Source organism: Saimiri boliviensis, chromosome 4 (genome assembly GCF_048565385.1).
Source record: "Saimiri boliviensis isolate mSaiBol1 chromosome 4, mSaiBol1.pri, whole genome shotgun sequence".
NCBI lineage: Eukaryota > Metazoa > Chordata > Mammalia > Primates > Cebidae > Saimiri > Saimiri boliviensis.
In genome coordinates, this window is record NC_133452.1 from 148,648,102 (window position 1) to 148,671,329 (window position 23,228).

Genomic DNA, 23,228 nt, shown 5'->3' on the forward strand with positions numbered 1-23,228 from the left:
GCTGGTGGGAAGGTTCTTCTGTTCTTCTCTTCTTCATCTTCCTGGTCATCCTTAACATTTGGTCCTGGAGATTTTGTATTTTGCTTTCCAAAACACAAATGAAAACCTAAAGGATCAACATAAATAAAATAAAACTTTATTTTTAATAATAAAATTAATGTTTCTAGTAAGGAAAAGACAGTATGTCATTCCTTTAGCAGTACAAACAATCTTTTATCCAAAAGAATACATTGGGTTTTATTGTGTCATTTGTCTGAATACAGACTCAGTGGAATATCTAAATGATACCCTGCTCTGAACTCCAAGTTGAAAGTAAGTTTTTATTATACTTGAGGGAAACAATGGGTTCAGCTGCTTATTGCAAGGAGCAATTGCCAAGGGAGAGTTAAACTCAATTACTGTAACCATACTGAATAAAAAATACTGCCAAGAACAAAAATACGCCTGGGTAAAGACAGCCACTGAATAAAAAAAAATCGACATAAAGCGTATCAAATATTTATTTATCTGGGCAACAAAGGACTATGATACATTGACAGGCATGGAGACTACTGCCAGCACAACTCAATACAATGCAACTAGAACTGCTTCCAAAATGGCCAGTGAAAATACAGAATACCAGGTGGTCCCAAATGTTTGAAGTTCTTTGAACAAAGAGAGAGAGGAGAGAAAAAAAGAGAGAGAGAGAGAGAGAGAGGAAAATTCCCTAACCCTTGGTTTAAAGACAATATTCATTTATTGCTCAAATGATGCTTTTAAGGGAGGACAGTGGAATAAAATAAACTTCCCCCCCCCCCCTACAATACATAGAAGGGTTATCAAACCACTCAAGTTTAAAAATCTTTCCAGGGTCCAATATCACTTCTTTTTCTTTCAGTTCAATGAAAAGCTAAATGTAATAACACTAATTATAAATTTTATTTTACTTTTTAAAAATTTGTCCAGCTGTTTCATTGTCACCTTTAACATGCTACAACAGGGCTAAACTCATGAATCCCAGAGGAAAAAAAAAATCCCCCAAACACTGGATTTCTAAATCAGTACCATGAACCACATGAAAAACTAATAGGAAGATTCAAAACCCACTAAACAAGAGGTAAATGAGATCAGATAAATTAAAAAAAAAAAGGCTTAAAACAGACTCACCATATTTACAATTCCCATTAAATTACACATAAATAAATATATACAGAGACGTGAACACTGATTCCCTTATATAACTGCGAATCGTGTTGCCAGAGAAAGTTCAAGTTGGTCGCTTTACCTTAAAGAGGAAAAACTTCTATAACTGAAGACATGACATGGAACTTCGTGTATTTGTGTTCAAGTTTATTCACAATACTGATAAAAATGTTGTCATCATCCTTTTGGCTTTTTTTTTTTTTTTAAAGTATGGCTACAATCTGAACTGAAGTATGTAAGGGAAGGTGGTGATTCAGTCCCATGAAGCGCATATAATTTTTTTATTTTTAACTTTTTTTTTTTTTTAGAAAAAAGGTTTTTAATTTTTTTCTGTTGCTGTTGTTGATTTGCTGTTTTCGGTTAAAAAAGAAAAGGGGGTTCACAAACATGGCAGAACTTTTCTCTGCTGGCTTCACGGCCTGTTCTGTTCTCTTAGGCTCCACAGGAGGGCACAGGGGTGTAGGAGTAGGAGTGGGTGGGGAGGTCGAGGGGGGAGTCGGAGCGGCTGCCCCACTGACAGTCGAGAGAGCAGTCCTGGAGACTGGGGGGACCCAAGGGCAGCGGTGGCGGCGGCAGCAGCAGCAGCAGCAGTAGCAGCAGCAGGAAGGGTTGCTGATCCCAGAGCTGTCACCCGCCGGTGGGTGGGCGCGCGGGGGCTGGTGAGGCGCAGGGCGGGAGGAGAGCCTCACTTTCTGTGCTTCTCCTCTTTGTCACTGCTTTTGGCGTTGTTGTCCGTGTGGCTGTTGGGGTTGTTGCTGAGGTACATTTTGTCCATGGCCTTGAGGGCCTCGGTGAGATAGTTCTGCAGGGCCGTGACCGCGGCGCACACCGCCGGGCTGCCGAAGCCGTGGGAGATGAGGTTGAAGTGGGTCAAGCAGCTCTGGATGCCGGGCTCCAGGATGGGGTTGGGCCGCGAGTTCCCCAGGGGAGATCGGTCCTGAGCCAGCAGGTCGGTGAACTCCTTGCAAATCTGTCTGCGGCACAAGTGGAGCAGAGAGAGAGATGTAAGGCTCCACCTTGGGCAGCACCAGCAGCAAGGAGAAAACCTCTCTCCCTGCAGCTACCTCTGCTGGGATCCCGCCAGCACCTGACATCACCTAAGGCCCCAGGGACAGACCGTTCGGCCACACGCTGGGAGACCCAGCCACCTCTCAGTGGCCACTAAACCATCTCTCTTTACTAAAATGCAAGCCCTTCCTACCTTCACAAATGACTCTCTCTTTCTCCTCTCAGATATGTTAAATTTCCATTCCCATCTTTCTCCCTCACACCAAACGTCCTAGACTAGTCCTAGACGTAGGAAACCATTTCACACATTAGAAGAGAAAGAAAGAAGTCAGACAGACCGGAAGTCAGAAACACTAGCATCTTGCCAATATTCTGCTGCAGCCGTCAGCCTTCCTATTCAAAATGTCCTAGAGACCCTCTTCCCTGCTCCTCTAGAGACCTCGGCAGCAGTTTGTAGAATGAACCCCATTCCTTCACCTTCCAATCAGATTCAGTTGAATTGGGACAGAAAGGCAAAACTTTGCTTGGGATTATTTTGCCTTTAAAAAATAACAACAGTAACAAAAACCAACAGGCATACACACACACACACACACACACACACACACACACACACACACACACACCCTGTTACTTGGAGATAATTCAAAGTAGTGTTTGGGAAGAAGTAACAGACATTTCAATTTCCCATTCCTCCTCTTTCCCCATGTAGGTCAAAATAAAAATACTGCAGGGAAATTGTGAAGATGGGTGTGCTCCGGAACCCTGGGGAAAAGGAAAAGTTGAAATCTCAAATAAGCAGATGAGGCCTGTACTCAGGAAGCTCTGTCTCTGATTTCTGGGAGGCAAAGGCTAGCTGGGGCCTTCCCAGGGCTGCAGCAGACTGGCCTAGGAGGCTGCGGAGGGGGATAAACGTGGAACCTGGGTTGGCTCTGTTCTCCAAGGCCAGCTGATGTCCCCAGGCCAGAAACAGGGTCTCATCCAAGGCCTCAGCTTCTGCCCTCTGCTTCCATGCCCTCCTGTGACATCAACTTTGATAATTAGGGGCTTCCCAACAAGCCTTTTAATTTCCAGAAAACATATCCAAACAGTCATTTTCTTTTCACACACCACCTGGAGAAGCCTATTCAGCCCAGGCACCAATGGGAATATAACTTGGGCCACTTTGAAACCTATTTGACTTCTCGCCTATAGGCTAAAACTTCTGTGGGTTGTGTGTATCTCTCTCTCTCTCTCTCTGTGGTACTTTTGAGAAGGGGTTGTGAAGGAAGGTAAGAAATGGAATAAGGGATTTGGGTTGAAATTAGGACAGCTTCTGGCTTGCGCATTTTGCAGGCCACGGTTTAATCTTTGCCCGTGGAGAACATACTGACAGGGGACAAAAAGTGATCTAGGTAAGCCTGTTTCCCCTTTGAGGAAATGATTCTGGTCCTTCTGAAAGAACGTAGTCACAAATCCACCCTCAACTTCCAGCAAACCTCTCCTACACCCCACCCCCATACACACTCATTTTTAAAAAATTAAAATGAGAATGTAGGAGAGATGAGAGAGAAAAGTTGGGAGCAACCTAACAATCCCACCTGTATTTCTCCCTTAACATAGACTATGATTTATAAGACGGTGTTGTGACTTCAATATCTGCAGCAAAGCTGATTAACACAAAAGGGAAACAAGAGAGAAGGAAGAGCAAAACAATTTTTGTTTCTCTTGACAATGAGACCCAGAGACCCCGCAGAGGTAAATGCCTTACTTTGTAGCCAGGAGCATGTTTTTTCTTGTCACTTGCTCATTGGGATCGGAATGTTGTCGGTTGAGAAATTCAGCTACTGCTTTGGCAGGAAATTCGGTTTCGCACACGTACCCAAAGTCCCTGGCTAGGTGGACAGCTTCTCCTGTCAAGAGGGGAGAGGAGGGAGCCAGTGCAAGAGAATGAAGAGTAGGGATCCCAACTTCTTCCCCACTATCAACTCCCTTATTCCCTTCACCCCAAATGCGGCAGGAAACACAAACTACTTGTTTTCACATTTCAGGCATTTTATTTCCTTCCTCCTCTGTAGGATCTGGTGGATCCATTTATCAGGAAAAATTACCACTTGTTCTAGAGGGCCAGGAAGACTTGAAAATGTAAAGCCCATCCACCAACTTCCAGTCCCATCCCCCATGCCAAATGGCATTTCTCCAAATTCTCTTTTAAAATGCTTCTTATATTCCAGCTTCACACCTATCAACACATTCATAAATGATACTCATAATTATTCCTTGAGCTTTTCTGCAAGGGAACAACTGAGGGGTTACATTTTAACTTGATCACATAAATTATCTGTTCATCCAAACCGATTAACCAAGAGGATTTGAGGGTCACTCCACTGAGTCTGTCTGTGTTGTTGATTTTCGAATCTTTGGTTTTAATTTCCTGAACCAGTTGGTTTTTACTGCAGGGCTTCCTGCCATTAGCTCCAGCTCCGGAAGAACGCATGCGCCAATTAGAGCATCAAAGCCCTCTCCGCAGAGCTTGTTTCCATAAAATGGAGCGGATCACAAACAATAACAGTTCTCCAGAAACTGCCTCCCTGCTACAGAACTCAATCCCCAAAGCCAGACAAACTCTCACGCTATACCCCAAGCCACCACTACCATTTTCTTGGCATATCCTTCTTTAGGGAGTATGAAGAGTGGGTTCTCTATGGTACGATTTTTAATGTAATGCTACTGTAGTTCAGTTTCTAGCACTGAACAATTGCTGATTTTCTAAACAGTTAAATTACTAGCAATCTCTGACATCATCAACAAACGGAATTCATAGGATTCCTCCTCAAATATATGGTTTTAAACATTTAAAGCATAATTTACAAACTACAGCTTCAATTGTAATGTATCTCCTCAAATACAAGATATGAATAAAATAAAATGACTTCTTTAAATATACATGCTAGTTTTAAAATCTGTCTGGTAATTAAAGTAACTTTTATTCCCTGTTAGCAAGAGACATTTACAAAAGGACACAAAGAAAAACAGGAGAGCTGTGGATTCAATCCAGTATACCCAAACCTAGGCCAATCTTGTATCAGAAAACTTAATCTAGAGGCAGCAGGAATGTGAATGGCTTCTGGTGACACTTATCTAGAGCAGGGAGTGAGAATGAGGGTTGGCATTTTGTTTTGAGGCGTTTGGAAGGGTGGATGTGTGTTTACAGCTGCAAGGAGGAACTTTTTGCAATGCTTCTGTTTCTTTTATCTTTCCAAATCCATACAATCTAGAATCAAAAATTGCTCACTTTTCTTCTTCTCTAAGAGAAAAGCACAATTAAACAAGAGATAAGGGAGCATATATTTGGAAAACAAAAACCTGAAAGGGCACATAACCCTGGGCTTTCAGGACGGTCTTAAATCAGGACGCAGGTCAAAGATTCCCAAATTAATTCAGGAAGTAATGGTCACGCATTTCTCAAACACAGATGTCAGAATAACGTAAGTGATTTACTGCTGAGCCCTTTAAAGGAGACAGAAACTTGGAGAATGCGCAGTTCTTAAAACTTGTGCATTGTTTAGGTCAGAATGAGGCTGGAGAGATGTAACTTTATGGTAGAGGAGAAGAAAGGATGAAGGTATAGGAGTATATGCAAATGTTTCTTTTTGCCCTTCAAGAATTCTGTTCACATCTGGCTATATTCTCTGCAAAGATGAAACTGCCCAACTGACACAAAATACAACCAAACATCTGGCCACTAAATATTATTCATTTTCCCAGAAGGTAGGTCCTTCTAGTTAGCAAGTGGGTTCGCTTACCCTCTACTAGTGATGTGAGCAGGGTAACGTTGGCAGCTTTACGTCTCCCTGCTGGCAGATTTAATCCTATTTTGTCCAGTTTTTCTCTTAAAGATCTTCCTCCGTTTTTAGACTTCGCCCTGTTTCACAAATATATGCGAGAAAGGGATTTAGAAAACATTGGGTTGCTCTGTACCACATTAAAATCATTGTGAAAGCTTCCTAAAATGCGCTTTCAAAAACTGAGAAGCTTGGCCCCAAGACATTTAAAGGAGGGAAACCTAGGAATGGTACAGAAAGTTCATAGGAAATAAATGCCTGTTAAACTGTAAAGCACTCCCTGTGTTTAGTTATTATTGCAACATTTGTGGCAGGTTGAAAAGTTTTGATTTCCCAACTCTCTAAAGAAGAACCACAAACAAACAAACACAGCCCGATCTCTAGGGTTTGAGGTATTCTTGAGTTCAAATGATTACTGTATATTTTCCCTGATGTTACCATCACACAAATCCCGACAGGGTCTTTAAAATTGTCTGTGCAAGATATGCTGTTAGGTTGTTCTGAGTAACCAAAGTTATCATCACTCTCATGTTTCTCGCTCTGGCTCTAGCCCCAATGGGAAATTCATTTCATCAACTGTTTACATGCCATGTCACCAACCTAACTGGAAACGTCAAAGGCTGATATCAGCCCTTAAAAGTTTCACTGATTTCAGAGACAATGGAGGCAGTTCTAAACAGATGTCTAAATAGAATCCCATAATCAGAAAGTGGTTAAGATAAATTGTTTAAATAAAACAGCAAATTAATTAATTTCAGATTTTATTCCCTACTCAAGTGCTCTTTAATTGTGTGGATTAGATTATACTCCCCTAGGTAAACAGTCTCCAATATTGGGGATGGGGGAAGGGAAGGAAAAAGCAGAGGGCAGAGAAAAGATCTGTGTCAGTGAAAGATTACAAAAGGAAAGCAAAATGACTGTGCAGGAGGAAGACACGACCAGAATGGTTGATGTTAAAACCTTCCAAAAGATGATCTTTATGCGCTTTGTATGGGACATAGTCGCTAGAACGGAACTGTGGTTCCATAAACAGAGAGGTAAATGAATAAAACTCAAAACAATGAAGTTCTCGGTATGATTAAAAAAGGAGAAAGAGAAGAAACATATTATCCAGGCAAGTTCAACACATGCCCCACAACTCACAACATGGAGTGGAATCCTAGGGAGAGGAAGCCCACAGCAGGGAGAAATCTGCCCTGAGAAAAGGTGCTTTACCTTGCTGACCCTTATAAAATCTTATCTACTAAATGAATCATTCAAACCTCGCAGGAGTGAGGTAAGAATCCTGGCCATGTATGTAACAGATGCATTCCTTGGTAGTGACTACACACAACGCACGTAAACATGCTGCCACGCAGCCTGGCACACATGAGGGTCCCGATAAATCGGAATAGTCATATGCAAACGCCTCTAGCACGGGGGTCGGGAGGTGACAGCAACCTGGGGACACGGCGTGTGGACTCAAGAGGACACCATTCTCTTCCTTTAGTTAAAAGCCATTCTATTAAAACCCTATTCCAGACACGACCGGTTACCCCCGGAGACCCTACTCAGAGGTATGGCAAAGCGAGGTGCCTGAGAGGAACTTTCCCTGGGCTTGCAAGGTGTGAACGAAGAGTGAAAAGCTGGCTGCACGGCGCCCCGCGGCTGCGGCGGCCGGGACTGAGCCCGCGGCGGAGCGAACTGCGCCTGCGCACGGAAGGCCGAGGCGGAGGACCCGCGAGCGCGCGGCAGCCGACTGGGCGCGCTCCAGAACGCGGGAGCGCGCAGGAAGGCAGCGGAGAGCGCAGGCGCGCGCCGCCTCGCTCGCCGCACCTCCCTCTCCCCGATCCCGCCCACTTGGCTCTACGCTCTTCTCCCCGCCCCCTTTCCTTTCCCGCGTAGGGAGGGGCGCGGCATGAGTCCGGTTTGCGCCGCCGCCGCCGCCCCAGCGCAAGCGCAGTGATTCCCCCGGCCGCAGGGCGGAGCGGGCGGGGCCGTCTGTGCCGGACCTCACCTCCGGAGCACTCCGCCCAGTAGCGACGCGTTGAGACACTCGGGTGGTGAGAGCCGCCGCTGCACTTCCGCCACCGTGACCTTGTACTTCGAGGTGGAGCTGAGGAGCGAGAGGCGACCCGGAACTGAACAGAAGACTTCGTTGGGGTTCACCACGCCGCCGAAGAGGTTGTCCTTATTAATAGGGATGGCGGAGACGGCATTGCTGTTGGACTTGGACAGGGACACGGGGCCTGCGGAGACAGAGGGGAGGCCGCGTGTGGGCGTCGTGATCCTCCCCTCAAATCCTGTCCGACCCCGAGCCTCATCCCAGCCAGGGCCAGCTCCCAGGCTTGGGCCACAGCCCCCGCTTTTTTTCCTGTCCGGCTCAGAAATTCTGTGGCTCTGTTCTCATCTTGCTACTTCCCTTTCCGTTCCCTTCCTCGGCCTCGAGCCACTCCTTGCCGCGCCGCGCGCCGGGAGGCGGTCCAGCCCTCCCCCAACCAGCCTGGCCTGCGTTTCTGCCTAGACTCTTTCCCCTTCGCCGTCAAGGGTGCTCTCTAGAGATGGGCGGTGAAATTGGTGCCCCCTGAGGCTCTGAGCATCCGAGCGCAGTGGGCCCCAGATGAGGTCCAGCAGCACGGGTTCGGGGTGCAGGGGAGTTACATTTGCAAACCGGAGCAAGTTATTTGTACTTTTAGGGGTTTTGCTGGGTGAGGGGTTTAGTGTGTGTGGTGGTGGTGGGGGGATTGCTTCAAAGACCCATTATTAAAATCAGCTGACAATTTAGATGGCTAAAGCACCCCGTAAACGAGCGTTTTAATTGAAGCACCACGCTGGGAAGTGTTGGATTTTGTTGTCCACACCACAAGTCCCACCTCTTTGATAAATAGGCCCTTTCCTATGTTCAATTTTGAAAACCTCTCAGTTTTGGAGCTCTATTCCAAGGCCAACTTTGAACTAGGTGGGAACAGTGGAATACTAGCAATGTGCCCTTTTATTAAGTAAATACTTAATAGTCCCCCTCTGCTAAAGCGCCTTCACTGGGAAAGTGGGTATATATACTTTCTATGTTAAAACCATAAGCTCTTTATTGTTGGACCCACCATTGTTAGAAAACAAAACAAAACAAAACAGAAAACCGGCAGAAAGTATACTAATGCATAACGTTTCTCAGCACCAATATAATTCATATGCATTCACAACCATTTGAATACAGTATGCATTATAATTTAAAATTCCATTTGGAGACATAATATGCACACAATCTCATCACAGTGTTCCTTATGCGTTCTTTAATGGGGATATGCTAGATGTATAGGGAGGTGTGGGGCTCTAGGTTTTGGATAGATCACTTGTGACATTAATAGCTCTGGGGAGGCTAATAGAGACAATAGGAGTTAAACGAACTCTTGAGAGATTACTAATAAAAGAGCCAATTATCATGTCGACTTGGAAAGAGCATCTCTTAAGATTTATCCCTTGCACATCTAATTTGACGTGACAAAGACTTCACAGATGCAAAAAATGAAACTTTAAACTAGCTAACAATATACTGATTGGGGTTAGAAATGAGAACAGTTTTATATAGCATCGTCCTCTGGTGGTGCCTAGAATCCTGAAATGTAACATTGCCACCATAACCAAAAAAAAAGCTGCTACCAAGAGTGAATGGCATTTAATCCAGTAAACTTTTATTTCTACTCACTAAACACAGCACAAATTACAAGTCCATTCACATCACTTGACACTTTAAATTTCTGCACTGAACAAATACCCTCACATCTTCAGGATACTAATTTTAACCAAAAGCTGAAATTTTGTTAACCTAATTCACAAAGTTCTAAGACCCTTAAACAGCAAACAAGAAACTGAATTGAAGAACATGAGTGTTTTTTTCCCTCTGCTAAACAGTGCTTTTCACCATCTGTCCTTACGCTAATATTAAATTATTTGTACTATTTTAGCATTATACACTTCTTAACACTCATCCACGAAATGGATTAAACTATTAAACTGTTTCAAAATTGAAATGCCACTTCCAAGTCAATTCAACTACTGTACATTTTGTGTTTGTCCAGATATCATTAAACTAAATTAAATGGTCAAATCATGAATCAGAACAAAGCTAGCCTGTTGGCATTACCAACATACTGAAAGCTGATTATTTAAGCATTGCTGTTCTGTGCCTATCTATTTGCTAATTCTGAGCCTTTAGGAAATCCTATTTGGAAAAAATAAACACAGCCCTGCAAGTTCTTTTAAATAGCACTCTGCCTGTAAGGACATGCTTGGAATGCAGAAGGAAATGGCTTACCTTTCTTAATTACAGTTTGATCTGGGATGTTAATACCCGGGTCTTCTACATGCTGCAACAAAAGGATACACATGGATGTAAGTGCATAATCAAAACAAAAGGAAATGAGTATTCCCTGCAAGATGGAAGGAGGGGAAGGTGTAGAACTAACATTCCTCCTCCCATATAATGACATTTATATATAAACATCTCATCTTGGCTTATTGGAATTTGGGGCTTTGCAACTCAAGAGGTTTCACTGCACACCCATGGCCAATTTCTCCTCCTCCAGCAAATAATCCATGTTTAAAGGGGGTGGAGATGGGGAATAAAACTTTCTTTGGAAATTAAATCAAGTGTTGGAGCACCTAATCATTCTCAGTCAGTTCAACATTTAGAAATATACCTAGCTTTAGATTGGCGCCTCAGCGGCTTCTGACTTTAGCAATTCCAGTGTTCAGGCAGCGAAAGCCAGGGAAACACAATAGAAATGACAGGGGTGGAGTAACAGGAGAGTGTTGGAAAAGGTTTAGATAGTATAATAAAGAGCAAACACACATACACACCTTTACTTATGGAAAACTCCAAATAAATTTTTAGACTACTGCCTAAGCTTGGATATTACAGGAATATGAAAATGATCAAAAACACAAAACCTTTGAGCTTGCTTTCCTGTTGTCCAGCAGCAGGTTTGTCGTGTTTTTCTTTTTTTTTTTTTTTCTTTTTTTCCTTTTACAGATGGATGGCTATATGTGTGTGTGCTAGAGTCAAAACGTGATTAGAAAGTAAAATGAAATCATGTTTTCTAATGCAGAAACTGACAGGCAATATAATGTCTGGCTGTGTTTACAAATTAGCACCAGGGCTGCTGAGATAGAAGATTTTGCAATCGTTACCAAACACAGGCATTACCATTTAAAAAACTATTACTTCCTTCTCTAGTCTTTGTCCAACAATAATACAGATTCGAACATTTTCCATTCTGTCTTGGATTTATGCTCCTGTTAATTGTGCCTGATCGCAATGATTCCGGGTGGATGGTACTAAGTTGCTTTATTACAGGTTTTATTATACTCAATGCTCTCATTTGTAACTTGCCTAAAGTGCTTCTGGATTTAAGTATAATTAAATTGAGAAATGTTCAGAAATGACTACTGCTGCAGTTCTTGTGTTTTAACTATATGGGGAAATATGATCCCTTTATGCATGCACCCTAAACCCATAAAGTAAATGTAGTGTGGCATAATACTTTTATTTGTGTTATTTCTAGACCTTGTCCGTACCGGGAAGACTGTTAAGTTTAAAACCCCACTGAGATATTAATGATTAAATAATTTTCATCATCGATTTGATTTTCTTAAATATTTAGCAGTTATACTTATTAAAGGTTAACTGTTGCAGCAATGGGAAAAAAAATTGAAAACAACCTTTCTCTTGACCCAAATTCCTTTGAAAGAATTTTTTTTTCTTAAAAGATGGGGGAGGGAGAGGGAAGAACAACAACTGGGTTTGTTTTTATTTAATCTTTTGGTTAATTTCTCCTACTGACCAATTTTGCCACAAAGAATGAGTATACAGGTGTTAAGAATTCACCTTGATATTTTTGCAAAGCAGAGCGATTCTAATAAACAGTAGTTCCAAAAGCTTGCAACATTATTTTGCAATTCAAATATTTTCAAAGAACAAGCAAGGAAAAGATTCAGAGTGCTTTGGAAAAAGGAACTAAAATGATCATAATAACTCTCAGTTCATTTTTAAATTGCTCTTTTATAAATTATTGCTCCTCTCATTTCCCTTCCAAAAAAAGCACTGCTAAGTATCAGTTTCTAAAAACATGTATGAATACACACACACAGACACACAATGCTTACTAAATCTTACGCTGGATCAAGTGCCTACTTTCCTGCTTTCCATGCAAGGGCTGCTAAACATAACCAACAAATTTCAGTGACTAACTGGGCCAAATGAGAGATGTAATAAATTTTCTATTTTCCTATGGAACTTAAATAATGTTTTAAATTCACCAAGCAAGCAGGTAAGTTCATCTGACCATTTTCCTTACAATCTAATGTAGTAATCATTAAACTGTCAACGGACATACTGCTGCAATATTTGATGCAGTAATTTGAAATAGCATTTTAGCAAAAATCACATCCAGATACATTTCCTCTCCAAAGAAAAGCAGCTTTAACAGAAGCCTTTACAGCTTTAATAAAATTACTGGTTTGCTCTAATTCCATTTCAGGAAGGTTGTGAGGAAACCATAAATATGTAGAATTAAAGCAGAGGTACTGGTTGAAGTTTAATTTCAGAAAGTATTTTCAAATTATCAGTAGCCTGGTTTGCAATGTAAACAGTAAATGTGCTAATGCCATGCTTATTTAGAAATCATTTTAAACTGCATTTATTGATAACTGAATTAGAACTCAAATAATGTATTACCCAATAGTCTCAAAACATTTAATTTAATATGGGGTGTAGCAGGTTCTGATAGGCATTGGGAACCCAGCTAATGATTTATGAGGTCACCACTTAGCACCCCTAGGAAGGGAAGGCTGCTGCATTTTAAAGTCTCTTAGCTTGGATTTGCTACTGAGTTTTTCTTTAATCAGAATAGGGTGTACACATAACTTTTAGGTTTCACTAGTGCTTATAAAATCCGGTTAAAACCGATCTTCTTAGTATGTCTTTTACACTTCCTTTTACATTTTCAGAACGTTTAATGAGCTCTTTTGGTTGCATTTAACATCATTCCCAGGACAGGGAGAAATCTCCAGGCCAGACTCAGCGGTAGAAGTAGATCTTTTAGCAATTGAGACAGTTTACTGTCGTCGAGAGGAAGATACTGTTAATGGTGACATTCGTCTGATTTATTTGTGTTGGTGGAAATGGTAATGCAGGCATTGTTTGAGGGAGCTCCAGGCACCATTGTTCCGGAGCAGAACTCGCAACGACTTTGTGTGGTTCCTCAAAACGTCCTGCCACCCCGCCCCCAAATAAAATGTTTTTAAAAGGAAATACTGGGGAGAACCCGGACCCACCGACTGTGTGTTCCTAGCATCCTTTCCTGGGGGTGAGTGAGCAGGGGGCTGTGTTCCCTCCCGCGCGGCCTCTTACCGGGACCTCCTCGATGGCGTGAGGTAAGGAGTGGATCGAGAGGTCTCCGAGTCCTGAGCTGAGCGCGTGCGGGCCGTGCAGCAGGTCCTCGTGCCGCCTGTAGTCCCTGCGAGGATCCAGGCCCGACAGCTGGTGAGGCAGCCCGCGGTGCGTGTGCAGGAGCCCAGACTCCTGGCTCTGCCTCTGGCCGGGCCAGCCTGGGTGCTGCGGCTGCGGCTGGGCGTGCAGGGGGTTCAGGCTGTAGGGGTCGTTGACGTGGGAGTAAGGGTCTTGCGACTGGGGGTAGATAGGCTGGTAGGGTGGGGGAAAATAGGGGGGCTGGAAGTCGGCATTGGGGGTGTGGGACAGCGGCGGGGCGCTGGTGTAGGGAGATTGACCTACAGTGCCCAGCTGGGGCAACCGTGCCGTCCCGTTGCTGGTGCCGTCGTGACGGTCCTAGAAGACAGCGAGAGGAAAGGTAAAGAACAAGGAATCAGGCGTCGAGCTACAACTATCCACACAAAATCCACTTGACAAGCCTGCGTGGGAAATCGCCCGTTCCCGCTGGCTGGCCGCCGGGGGGGGAAAAAACAGCTCTAAGTTCTTTTCAGGAAATACCCGCTAAGTGAAACAGACCCTTCCAAAAACGCAGAGGAATTAGACTTCATATGTAGGAGCACAAGAGACTCTCTTCAGGCGTTTCTTTCAAAGGGGGGAAAAGATAGAAAACGGTCTCCTGAAACATAGCCTGTTAAAGTGCAGCGTGAAACTGCTCTTAAGCAAAATTAAAATTTTTCCTAAATACTGAACAGCAGAAGCAGCCCTTTCCACCCTCCCTCGATTTGAACCTGTCTGCCGCCGCGTTATTGTTTATTCTCTTCCATTTATTTGGAGAGAAAAAAAATCACAAACCTTCAAACACTATTACCCTTTCATGACTATTTAAATAGAAACATATTTCGCAGAGGGGCTGTAACGAAAACACACGTTTAAATTACCAGCTTAAAGAAGGTTTTAACTGCAGGATCGGGGTCTGTCTTTTCCGCTTCCTCAGTTAGGAGTCTTTTTCTCGACAGAGTCGATTTTGGTTTGGATGGGGGAAAGGGGGACGTCAAGGTTTAAAATAGAAAGATTCAGCCTTATTGGGTTTAAAAGAGAGAGGTGCACCCCGGGGCGGAGGCCCCCGCCCCTTCCACCCCAGCCCCAAAGGGCAGAAGAAACGCCTGACTTTTCTGTTTCTCTATTACAATTCGCTCGCAAAACAAGCGAACAGAGTTGATTCCAGAGACTGCGAACCCTCGGCGGTTCAGCCGCAGGCCCCGAGAGTAGAGGCACACCGGGCTGCACTTTTCCTGCAGACAGATTAACCATCGAATGTTGAGAACATCTCTGGAACAAGTGAAGACGCAGGAAAATCAAGATGAACGTGGGGAGAAACACGCCTTGGGAAGCCGAGGCGAGGTAGGTCTGCGTGCGCCGAGAGGTCGAGCGGGGGCTGGGGTAGGGGGCAATGCATTGGATTTAGGGATGAAAAAGAGCGAGAGAAAGGCGGAAGGTGGGGTGGGAGATGCAAATAGAGGGGGTGTCCTGAAGGAAAGCTGGGCGTGAAACCCGAGGTTTCGGGCAGCTCCACAGCACCAGGCTTCCAGAATCCAATTCCTAAAGAAACAGGAACGGGGGTGGGGGTGGGACTCACCATAGCTGAAAAACTGTGAACTAACATCTGCGAAGAGTCTGGGGTAACGAGTCAGGGTGGAAAAAAACAAGCAAGCCTGGAGCGCCCGGCTGCCCGCCGCCCGAGCGCGCGCCACACAAAAGGCGCCGAGAGCCCCGCGCCACCCAGGACTCCAGTCACGGCGCCGACGCTCCCCCGAGCGCGGGAGCCCCGCTCGGATCCATCCGAACTTGAACCACCGATTCGCGCGGCGCCTTCAGCTGGTCGAACCCACGGTCTCTATCCTGCCGCGACTGGTTATGATTAAAAAAGTTCTTTAAAAATGAAAAACCCCAAAAAAGGAAAAAGGAAAAAGTATGTGTGAGTGTGTGGGTGCGTGCGTGTTCCTTAATCCGTGTCTCCCCCTCTTTTCTTAGCGGCGGCTTCGCTTGAGCTTCTAATAACCGCGCTGGGCAGCGTTCCTGGAGCCTCCTAATAGCAGATATTCATGACTATTAATATTACAAGAATACTTAATAAGGGAAGAATGCCTGGAAATCGAGCGTGAAGCGGAGAGGCAACTCGCGCCGGAGCCGGCTCTCAATGCAGTCCATTGACGGGAGTCTCAGTGTAGCAAATCGGAGTGGGGAGAGGGAGCGCGAGAGACAAAAAGCGGGCGAGAGAGGGAGCGGGCGAGCGCGCGGGGGGCCGCGGCGCGGCGTCTGGCGAATCACAGGGAAGGGGCAACATTTTAAAAGGTTGCAGGGCATGCAAAAGTGAAAGAGAAAGAGGCAGAGAGGGAGACCGAAGGAGAGAGCTCAGAGAGGGAGAATGTGTCTGCGTGCCTGTGTGAGAAAGAAAGTGTGGGCGAGGGAGAGGAGCCCGGAGTGGGGAGAGGGGAGGGAGGGAAGGAGGGAGAGCCCGAGAGGAGGAAAGGAGGGAAAGAGGGAGGGAGAAAGGGAGGGAGGAAGGGAGGGAGGGAGGAAGGGGGGAGGGGGCCCAGCCCGAGCGCACGGAGGGGGAGGCCGCAGGGGAGGGGGAAGGGGAGAGGAAGCGAGCGAGGACAATCAGACCTAAAAGGCTGGGCAGACCTCGGGATGTAGCGGGGGTCGTGCAGAGCGGGCAGGAGCTGCTGGGGACCGCGTTCGGGCGCTCGTGGGGCTCTCGGCGCGGCAGGCGTTTCCCGGCCCTCCCTGGCCGCGGGCTCCTCCGCTCCGCAGCCGAGCGTGAGACTCGGGACTCGGCTGCCGGCTGCCGCGCGGTTCCTCCATGACCCGTCGCCCCTCCCGGGACCGGCCCGCTCGCGGCGCTGGCCCTCTCCTCGGCCTCCTCCTGAGCTTCCCTCGGACCGGGGCGCCGCGCGCTCCCCGGCCACCGTCGCTCTGCCCTCGGCTCTCTGGGGCCGGGGATTCCGGACCAGGAGCCGGGATGCGGGCCGGGGCGCGCACAGACGCGAGGCGGCCCAGCCCGGGCGCCGCTGGCACGGGCTCGCAGCTCCCGGCAAAAACCCGTCCGACTGGCTGGGCCACTCCCGCCCGACGCCCCCCCAGATGACACGGCTAACTCTCCCGGCGTGCTGCCTCTGCCAGTACGCCAGGTTGTCAGAACAAGCGGCACCTCGCCTCCTGCGTGTCCCTACAGAGCCCCGGCACAATCAGACTGCTCCAAGCCAGCTCCGAAACCCGAAGTCCCCGCTCCGGCGCTTGCCCGCCGCCGCCAAAGTTGTGGAAACAGCTTTGACTTTATCGTCCTCTCTCTCGTTTCTTTTCTTTTCTTTTTTTTTTTTTTTTTTTTGTTTGCCTCATTCACACACGCATTCACACTTGCCCCCACAGGATCCCTCTAGGGATGCAAGTACATCCCCCACCTAGCCACCCACCCCATCCAGTCGGCACCTAGAGCTGCGCGGAGGTTCGGACCCCGCCCGCCGAGGCCGCCCACACCTGGAGCTGGGTTTCGGCCTCTGCGAAAGTGAAATGCCCCAGCCTCCGGCCAAAGCCCAGACCAGGACTGTATGAATTGTCCTATGAGACTGAGGTGCTCAGTTTCATTCCGACCGGCCTGCAAAGCTCGCCCCCAGCCTCGAAAACAAAGCCACTGGTCTGACATGGGATCCCTGCGCCCCTCCCCCAGCGCTACAGGACCCCCCACTCCCAGAGAAGGGCCGGTACCCGTGGGATGTCACCCCGTGCCCCATCTACCGGGGTGGGGGGCCTGAAAGGAGAAAGATTTAAAATAGTCTTCAGAAAGAAAAGGGAGGAGGGAGCGGGTGACACATCGTTCACATAAACCCAATTTCTGGTTTCGAGCGAAGTCAAGACCTCCGCCTCTGCGCCTGCACGCAGACCTCCTGCTTAACATTCTCAGCTTCGAATGCCAAAAAAGAAAAAAAAGTAAAACCAGCAAAAGTTGGGACTGCCACCTATTTATATAAGTAATCTTCAGCCCTGCACTCCCCAGTCCCTCTCTCGGACTCTGCTCATTTCACCGAAGGTTGTAACCGTTCCCAGCGCCTCCTGCGGGTGGACCGGTCGCGCTAGGGCCTCCTTGCTGCCTCAAGAAGGCGAGCTCCGGGGACTCTGGGTTTTAAAATGGGTTCCAAAGCGGCGCGCTCTGTCGGCCCAGCGGGCTCGCGGCACCAGAGGTGTCCGCAGCCGCTCAAGGATTCCCACGGTCGTTCTCGGCTGCTGCTGAAGCTGGCGCTCCGGCACCCAGCGGCCAGCAGACTCCGCGTAGCACCTTTCCCACCCCACCCCCACACGCCCCCGTGGGGTGCTTCGATCCTGTAGCTCAGAGGGAGAAGCTACTTAGAACTTCTTGAAGCACAGAGGCACTGGGGCGAGCCTCGCAGCTGGGATGAGTGTTCTCAAGTTGAACCCGCTTACAGGAAGATGCAGCCCTTCTCACAGCGAAGTGTGGGGGCCCTTCTCCAAAGGCCAGAAGAGCACCGCTTTAGAACGGGAGGTGAGGGGAAGAGAGGAAGAAAGGAAAGAAAGAATGAATGAATAGAAGAAGGAATATTAAATATCGGAGAGGAAGTTGAAGAGAGAAAAGAGTTTTCTCTCTGTTCCTCGTGACTTGGGCCCTCAGAATCTCGATGAAGATACACGAGGAGTCCACAGGCGCGTGCCCATTTGCCAGCGACCGCTTCAAAAGCCATGTTCTTCTCTTCGCCCCACTCTTAGGCACAGCCAAAATTGGTCAGAAAGGGAAGTAAAGTGGGACACGGGTTTCAAAGTAGGGAAACCAAAGAAGGGAGCATCCACGACCTCCCTCTCCAGCTTCTCCCCCGCGTTCTTCCGACGAATCTGAGGGGCGGGCGCTGCGCTAGGGAAAGTTTGTCCCACCCGCGTTTCGCAGCTGGTTGCAAGGAGAGGAGGAGGAGAGGGAGGGTCGATCTCCGAGCCTGTGGCCGCATGGACGATCAAGCCGGCGTAGCGCTTACCTCGCAGTCCTCGTACTTGATATTATCCGTCAATTTCCAAAGCATTTTCATGGATCGGCTTGAATGGATATGCCCCTCTCCGCCTCGCACCCAAGTGGAGCTACTCTGGGTAAGCGCAAAGTGCTGGCTGCCGGCGGTGAGCAGAGGAGGAGGAGGAGGACGAGGAGGAGGGAGAGGAGGGAGAGGAGGTGGAGGAGGAGGAGAAGGAGGAGGAGGAGGGCGAGGAGGAAGAGGAGGGCGAGGAGGAGGAGGGCGAGGAGAAGGGCGAGGAGGAGGAGAGACGGGAAAGAGCTCCCGTGTGCGCTCGGAGATCTCCCTCTAATGGTAGAAACTTTTCCCTTTTCCAGCTCTTTACCAACAGCCTAATCGCCTCATTAGCATATCAACAATAGTCCAATTGCTCGCCAGTACCACAATCTGCCGCCGGCCGCTCCGACCCAGGTATAAAGGCCTCTCTACACCGCGAACTAGCTTCTAGTGCTCTCTCCTGCCTGCGAACTGATTAAACTATCTTGAGCTCCGCCGCGCGCCCCTGCCCCAACACCCCTTCTCTTACCCCAGTTCCGCCCCATTCCTTTTCCTTTCTTTCTCCGCTTCCTTTTCTCCAGAGATGCCCTGTGCAAAGCCCGGCACAGCTCCAGGTCCGAGCCGCCACGCCTTAGGCCCGGCTTTTTGCGCTTCTCCCTTAACCCTGCTACCACGATCCGAGCTGCCCTTTTGGCCCCGTGCAATTTTATTAGAAATCATTATCCCTTTCGCAATTAAACATAACCACCAAACCAAGACCGGCGAAGTCACTCCAGGATTTTTGCCCAACTAGGGATCGCCTCCGCTCGCAGCAGCCACCCCCTCGGGCCGCAGCGCCCTGGGAGTTTTATTGGCTTTGAGCTTTCCCCCAGGTTGGAGATTCTGCCAAGCGGCTCCAGTGGCTCTGCTGGGGTTTGCGATCCCTTAATTGCGGCATGGAAAATAAAAGTTGTACCCTGAAGAGGTTACTTGACAGCTCCAGGGGTTAAATAATTTTTCTCCCGTTTGTGTGAAGCTAGGGCCAACTGACAGTTCAACTTGGTGTTCAGGCTAAGGTTTCTTAGGTGCGACGTGGACACGAATACAGAACTATGGAGCTGCACACCCGCTTCTGAAGTTGAGCCGAAATAGACATGTGTGCGCCTGCAAGTCTAGATACCATCTCATGCATGCATCAAAATAAATCACCAGGAACCGACTCTTCGCTGTGTTAATCTGCTCCAGTTTTCCCAAGATTCCCCTTTTTAATTAAAGCAGGGAGAGTTCCTTCATGATTTGGTGATGCTACTAACGCGGGCGTGCTCGCCAGGCAGAGCCCGGCTGACGCGGAACCTGGAGGCCTGGGAAGCCACCTCCTTGTCCAGATTGGTCAGTCCGGGCTTTTGGACTTTTCACCTGGGCCTGCTGGCTCCACTGGGGCTTTTATCCGTTTCCTTTTAGGGATTTTTTTTTTTTTTTAAGTAAGAAGAAGAAAAAAAGGACCTAATGTGACACTACGAAATACAGAGTAATTAATTTTCCTGGCTGAATTTCCTCGTTTGTCCTCCAAAAGAAAGTTAACCTCAGTCTTTTCTCTCTGCGATATGCGCAAACTCCTTAACTGCACTAGGTCCTGCTTCAGAGTTGCTCTAGTAAGGACTTTTGATTCATCTGGGATTGTTTCTCGAAAATCTCCAAGCCGCCCACATTTCCACCTGGCTTACCTAAAATAGGATGGGCGCTGTGGCAGATGGGAGCATTCACAGGTGTAAGGAAGGCAGGAGCAGGGAGAACTCTCCCCTCCACCCAAAGCTGCAGAAGGGGAAGTTTCCCTCCAAAGACGCCAGCAAACTCCCCAAACCTAGCAGAGTAGGCGGAAGGCCCCAAAAAGCTAGGGAGAAGCCGGAGCTGGCAGGGGACCTCAGAGCCCCAGGAAGCCCTCCCCATGCTCTGGGCGCTCCCTTGCCACACCTGAACTGAGCACAATCCCTGGTCTGAACCGGGCTCGAGGCTTGGCGCCGCCCTCCGTCCAGAAAATGGTCGACTTTCCAGGGCTAGACCCAGCGGGGCCGTCCCGGCCTGTCGCCAGTGCAGTGGCTTGAAGTCAGGATCTGGGCTGCCAGGAGCATGAACACCCTCCCAGCAGCGGCCACAGCCTGAGTAGGCCAAATCCGAGGCCTGGGAGCATGGGTTTTTACATTCCGCAGATGTCGCCACAGTGTGCTTAAGGGAACTCCAAGCTTCGCTTTCTTTCCTTGTTTGCCGACTTGGGAAGACGCCCTTCCATCCTCTGTAACCCCGTTTCAATCCCCCTTCCCACCTCCCAAATGCCCCGCGCCCCACAGATCTCCGGCTCCGCACCCACCGGGGCTGCTAAACTGTTTTTGTATTCCCGCCGAGGGCGCCATTGAGGTGCAGATTGGGACCTGCGGGCTCTGGGCTGCCGCCCCTGGTGTCGGTGTAGGCGCTGATGAAAGGCCGGGACGAGCGCGGGTACGACCCCGGAGCCAGCCGAGCTGCATTTGTGCCAGCGTCATTACCACGCTAAGTCGCTTCATTGCATGTCAATGCTCCGGCAGGGCCAGAACCCCGGGACAGCAGCGCCAGGCCTGGGGTTGGGGGTCGAATATCCAGGCCTGACTTCTGACTTGGTGGGCATTAAAAGGGCCTGGGGGTGGGGGAGAAGGGGGAATATTTGTGTGAGAGACAGAGTCACAGAGAAAGAGACAGTGAGGGGCCAGAATGACTATTTTCCCTGATTGTCAATGCCCAGCGGGAGCCGGGAGCCCAACAGGCACAGCCCAGCAGATTCGGCCCCTCCGGGCCCCAAATGCGCTGGCCCCACCCGAGATCAAGGCCTCCAGCCACTTGCCTAACTATAAGCCCGCAGGAGTCAGGCCAGCGGCTCCCTCTTCCTTCTCCTGCGGCAGTCTCGCGGCTTTCAAACCTCAGTGAACCCACAGGAGGCCCAGTCCCGGCCCGAACCTACTCAACAGGCACCTTCTCAGGCCTAGGAATTCTGCAGCGAAGTTCACTGGGATTTGAGGACAAAATCCAAAGACTGCTATCAAAGGACTCCCTCAGTCTTCAGCCTCCAAAGAAGAGGGGTAGGAAGGACCTTTAGCCCACAAGGGTGGGGAGGGCAAGGTGTGGGTTCCTGGAGATTTGTGTCTGGTATGGGATTTGCATCCTTAAACCACAAGATTCATCTAACCTTGGGGATGAAATAGCATTTAGTGAGGCTTATCTAGGGGGGAGAATATAAAACAGCTCACTCTTGATTAATAAGTACAAGGGGGGAAAGTACAGAATGCAAAAGGCCTTCTTTCTTCCTCCAACTCCAGGTAGCTTAGTGAGAACTGCACTTCTCAGAACTTTACTTTTAATGGCCTAAATCTGAAGCAAGACAAAGAACTCGCCCAGGAGTAGCAAGGCTTCGATTTGGTTGGGACAAGGGGGGAGGTGGGGAGTTCAGGGCATTAGATTCAAATTGTCCCCCGGGGTTTTGGGCACACAAAATCTCGCCCTAATCAGGTCTCGCTTGGTTGGGGCGAAAACAGGGCCTCGCGGTTTTGATGATGAAATCTGCTAGAGGCAGAGCCTTTTACCGCCACCAACCTGGCCAGAGCCGCACTGTTTCCCAAAGAGAAAATGTCTGGAAGTTGGAAGGAGAGCACTGGACAAATGCTTCCTTGGCCGGGGTCGGAATCCGGGACTCAGGAAGGACAAGAGCAAGCCTTGGACGCCTTGTGTTGCCCGCGGCCTAGCAGGGCCAAGTTCCGCAGGCGTTGTTTTTGGCAAATTCGCGATCTCCTGCCTCGTCAGCCCCCATTCACACACTCCTTCTTCCGTACCCCAGGCAGCAAAAACCCATTTCAGGGAGCGGAGTGAGTTGGTAGCTAAACTTTGGGCAAACTCTTTTAAGTGTCTCCCAAAGAAACACCTTGCCGCTGCGACCCGGCCATCCGGACCCGTTTCTATTCTTCACACATCCTAGATCCCCCGAAACCTGGGGGTACCAGGAAAGACAGGTGCACAAGGATCTGTCTCGTACTCAACCCCGAGGTCTACCGCGAGCCCGAAGGCGCGGCAGGCTAGGAACCTACACCGCCGCGCGCAGCCACCCCAGGCCTGCGCCCTCCCCCCTTCCGAATTAGTCATCCTCCCAAGTTTCTGCTTGAGGAGGGAGGCGGGTGGGGGAAATGGCCACGGCATAAACCACAAGTGACCCACCGGGCCACCTGTGGAGCGTGCGCCGGACTTTCCCCGGCACTGGGCCCCGCGGGCGGCGCGCCTTGCCCCCAGCGCCGCGGTGGCCGCCTGCGCTCGCTTTTCCTGTCTTTGCTGTCTCCTGGGAGCTCTCTTGGGCGCTGCCAGGCGCGCCTCACCTACGACTCCCCTGCCCTGGGCCACGGCGCTTCCTCTCCTCCTCCCTGCTCCGGCCCCCTCCCCTACTCCACCCCCGCCCACCTCAACCCCAGCCAAGGCAAAGCCCCCGTACCTGCCAGTCCCCCATTTTGGCAAGTATGGACATCGCGGCTTGGCGCTCCTGGCGACTGGTCCCCGCCGGGCATGGGCTGGAGGGCTCGGCCGGGCCCGCTCCCTGGAATCGCTTAGGCAAATCCTCCTTTTTTACCTGCTCACCAACATCTCACCTGGTCATAAAGAGCTGGGTTGCTACCTGCCGACGCATGCGCGCTGGCCCAGGAATTCACTCCGCCAGCTGCAGTCCCAGCGCCTCAC

General features: G+C 48.8%; 1 protein-coding gene and 1 long non-coding RNA gene across 6 annotated transcripts; one reads left to right on the forward strand and one right to left on the reverse strand.

Annotated features, from left to right (window-relative positions):
• Window positions 1-791: 791 nt before the first annotated feature.
• On the reverse strand, window positions 792-23,228 carry TFAP2A (transcription factor AP-2 alpha). 5 transcript variants are annotated; one of them, XM_010338060.3, is made up of 8 exons: window positions 22,987-23,143; window positions 13,779-13,836; window positions 13,402-13,639; window positions 10,306-10,357; window positions 8,011-8,242; window positions 5,976-6,094; window positions 3,941-4,082; window positions 792-2,156 (listed from the first exon to the last, which is right to left on the reverse strand). In XM_010338060.3, the coding sequence occupies exons 1-8, from the start codon at window positions 23,057-23,059 to the stop codon at window positions 1,868-1,870; spliced, it is 1,203 nt and encodes a 400-aa protein (XP_010336362.1). In that variant the 5' UTR covers window positions 23,060-23,143; the 3' UTR covers window positions 792-1,867. The 5 variants fall into 5 exon arrangements, with proteins under 5 accessions (XP_010336362.1, XP_003927407.1, XP_003927405.1 ...); XM_003927358.3 differs by having other exon boundaries at window positions 13,402-13,836; window positions 22,987-23,228; XM_003927356.4 differs by lacking the exon at window positions 22,987-23,143 and adding an exon at window positions 18,480-18,547 and having other exon boundaries at window positions 13,402-13,836.
• Window positions 18,512-19,901, forward strand: LOC104651271 (uncharacterized). The gene is made up of 3 exons (XR_744760.2): window positions 18,512-18,588; window positions 18,827-18,920; window positions 19,556-19,901. It is a non-coding gene; the product is annotated as an uncharacterized LOC104651271 (long non-coding RNA).

Excerpts from the sequence above, each read along its gene's own strand:
- TFAP2A (XM_010338059.3), bottom strand. The coding sequence starts at position 16,305 with ATGGAGGAACCGCGCGGCAGCCGGCAGCCGAGTCCCGAGTCTCACGCT. Across the intron at positions 13,837-16,125 it reads GACCCCCGCTACATCCCGAG|GACCGTCACGACGGCACCAG; the intron begins GTCTGCCCAGCC and ends GCTGTCTTCTAG. Across the intron at positions 8,243-10,305 it reads TCAAACTGTAATTAAGAAAG|GCCCCGTGTCCCTGTCCAAG; the intron begins GTAAGCCATTTC and ends CTGTCTCCGCAG.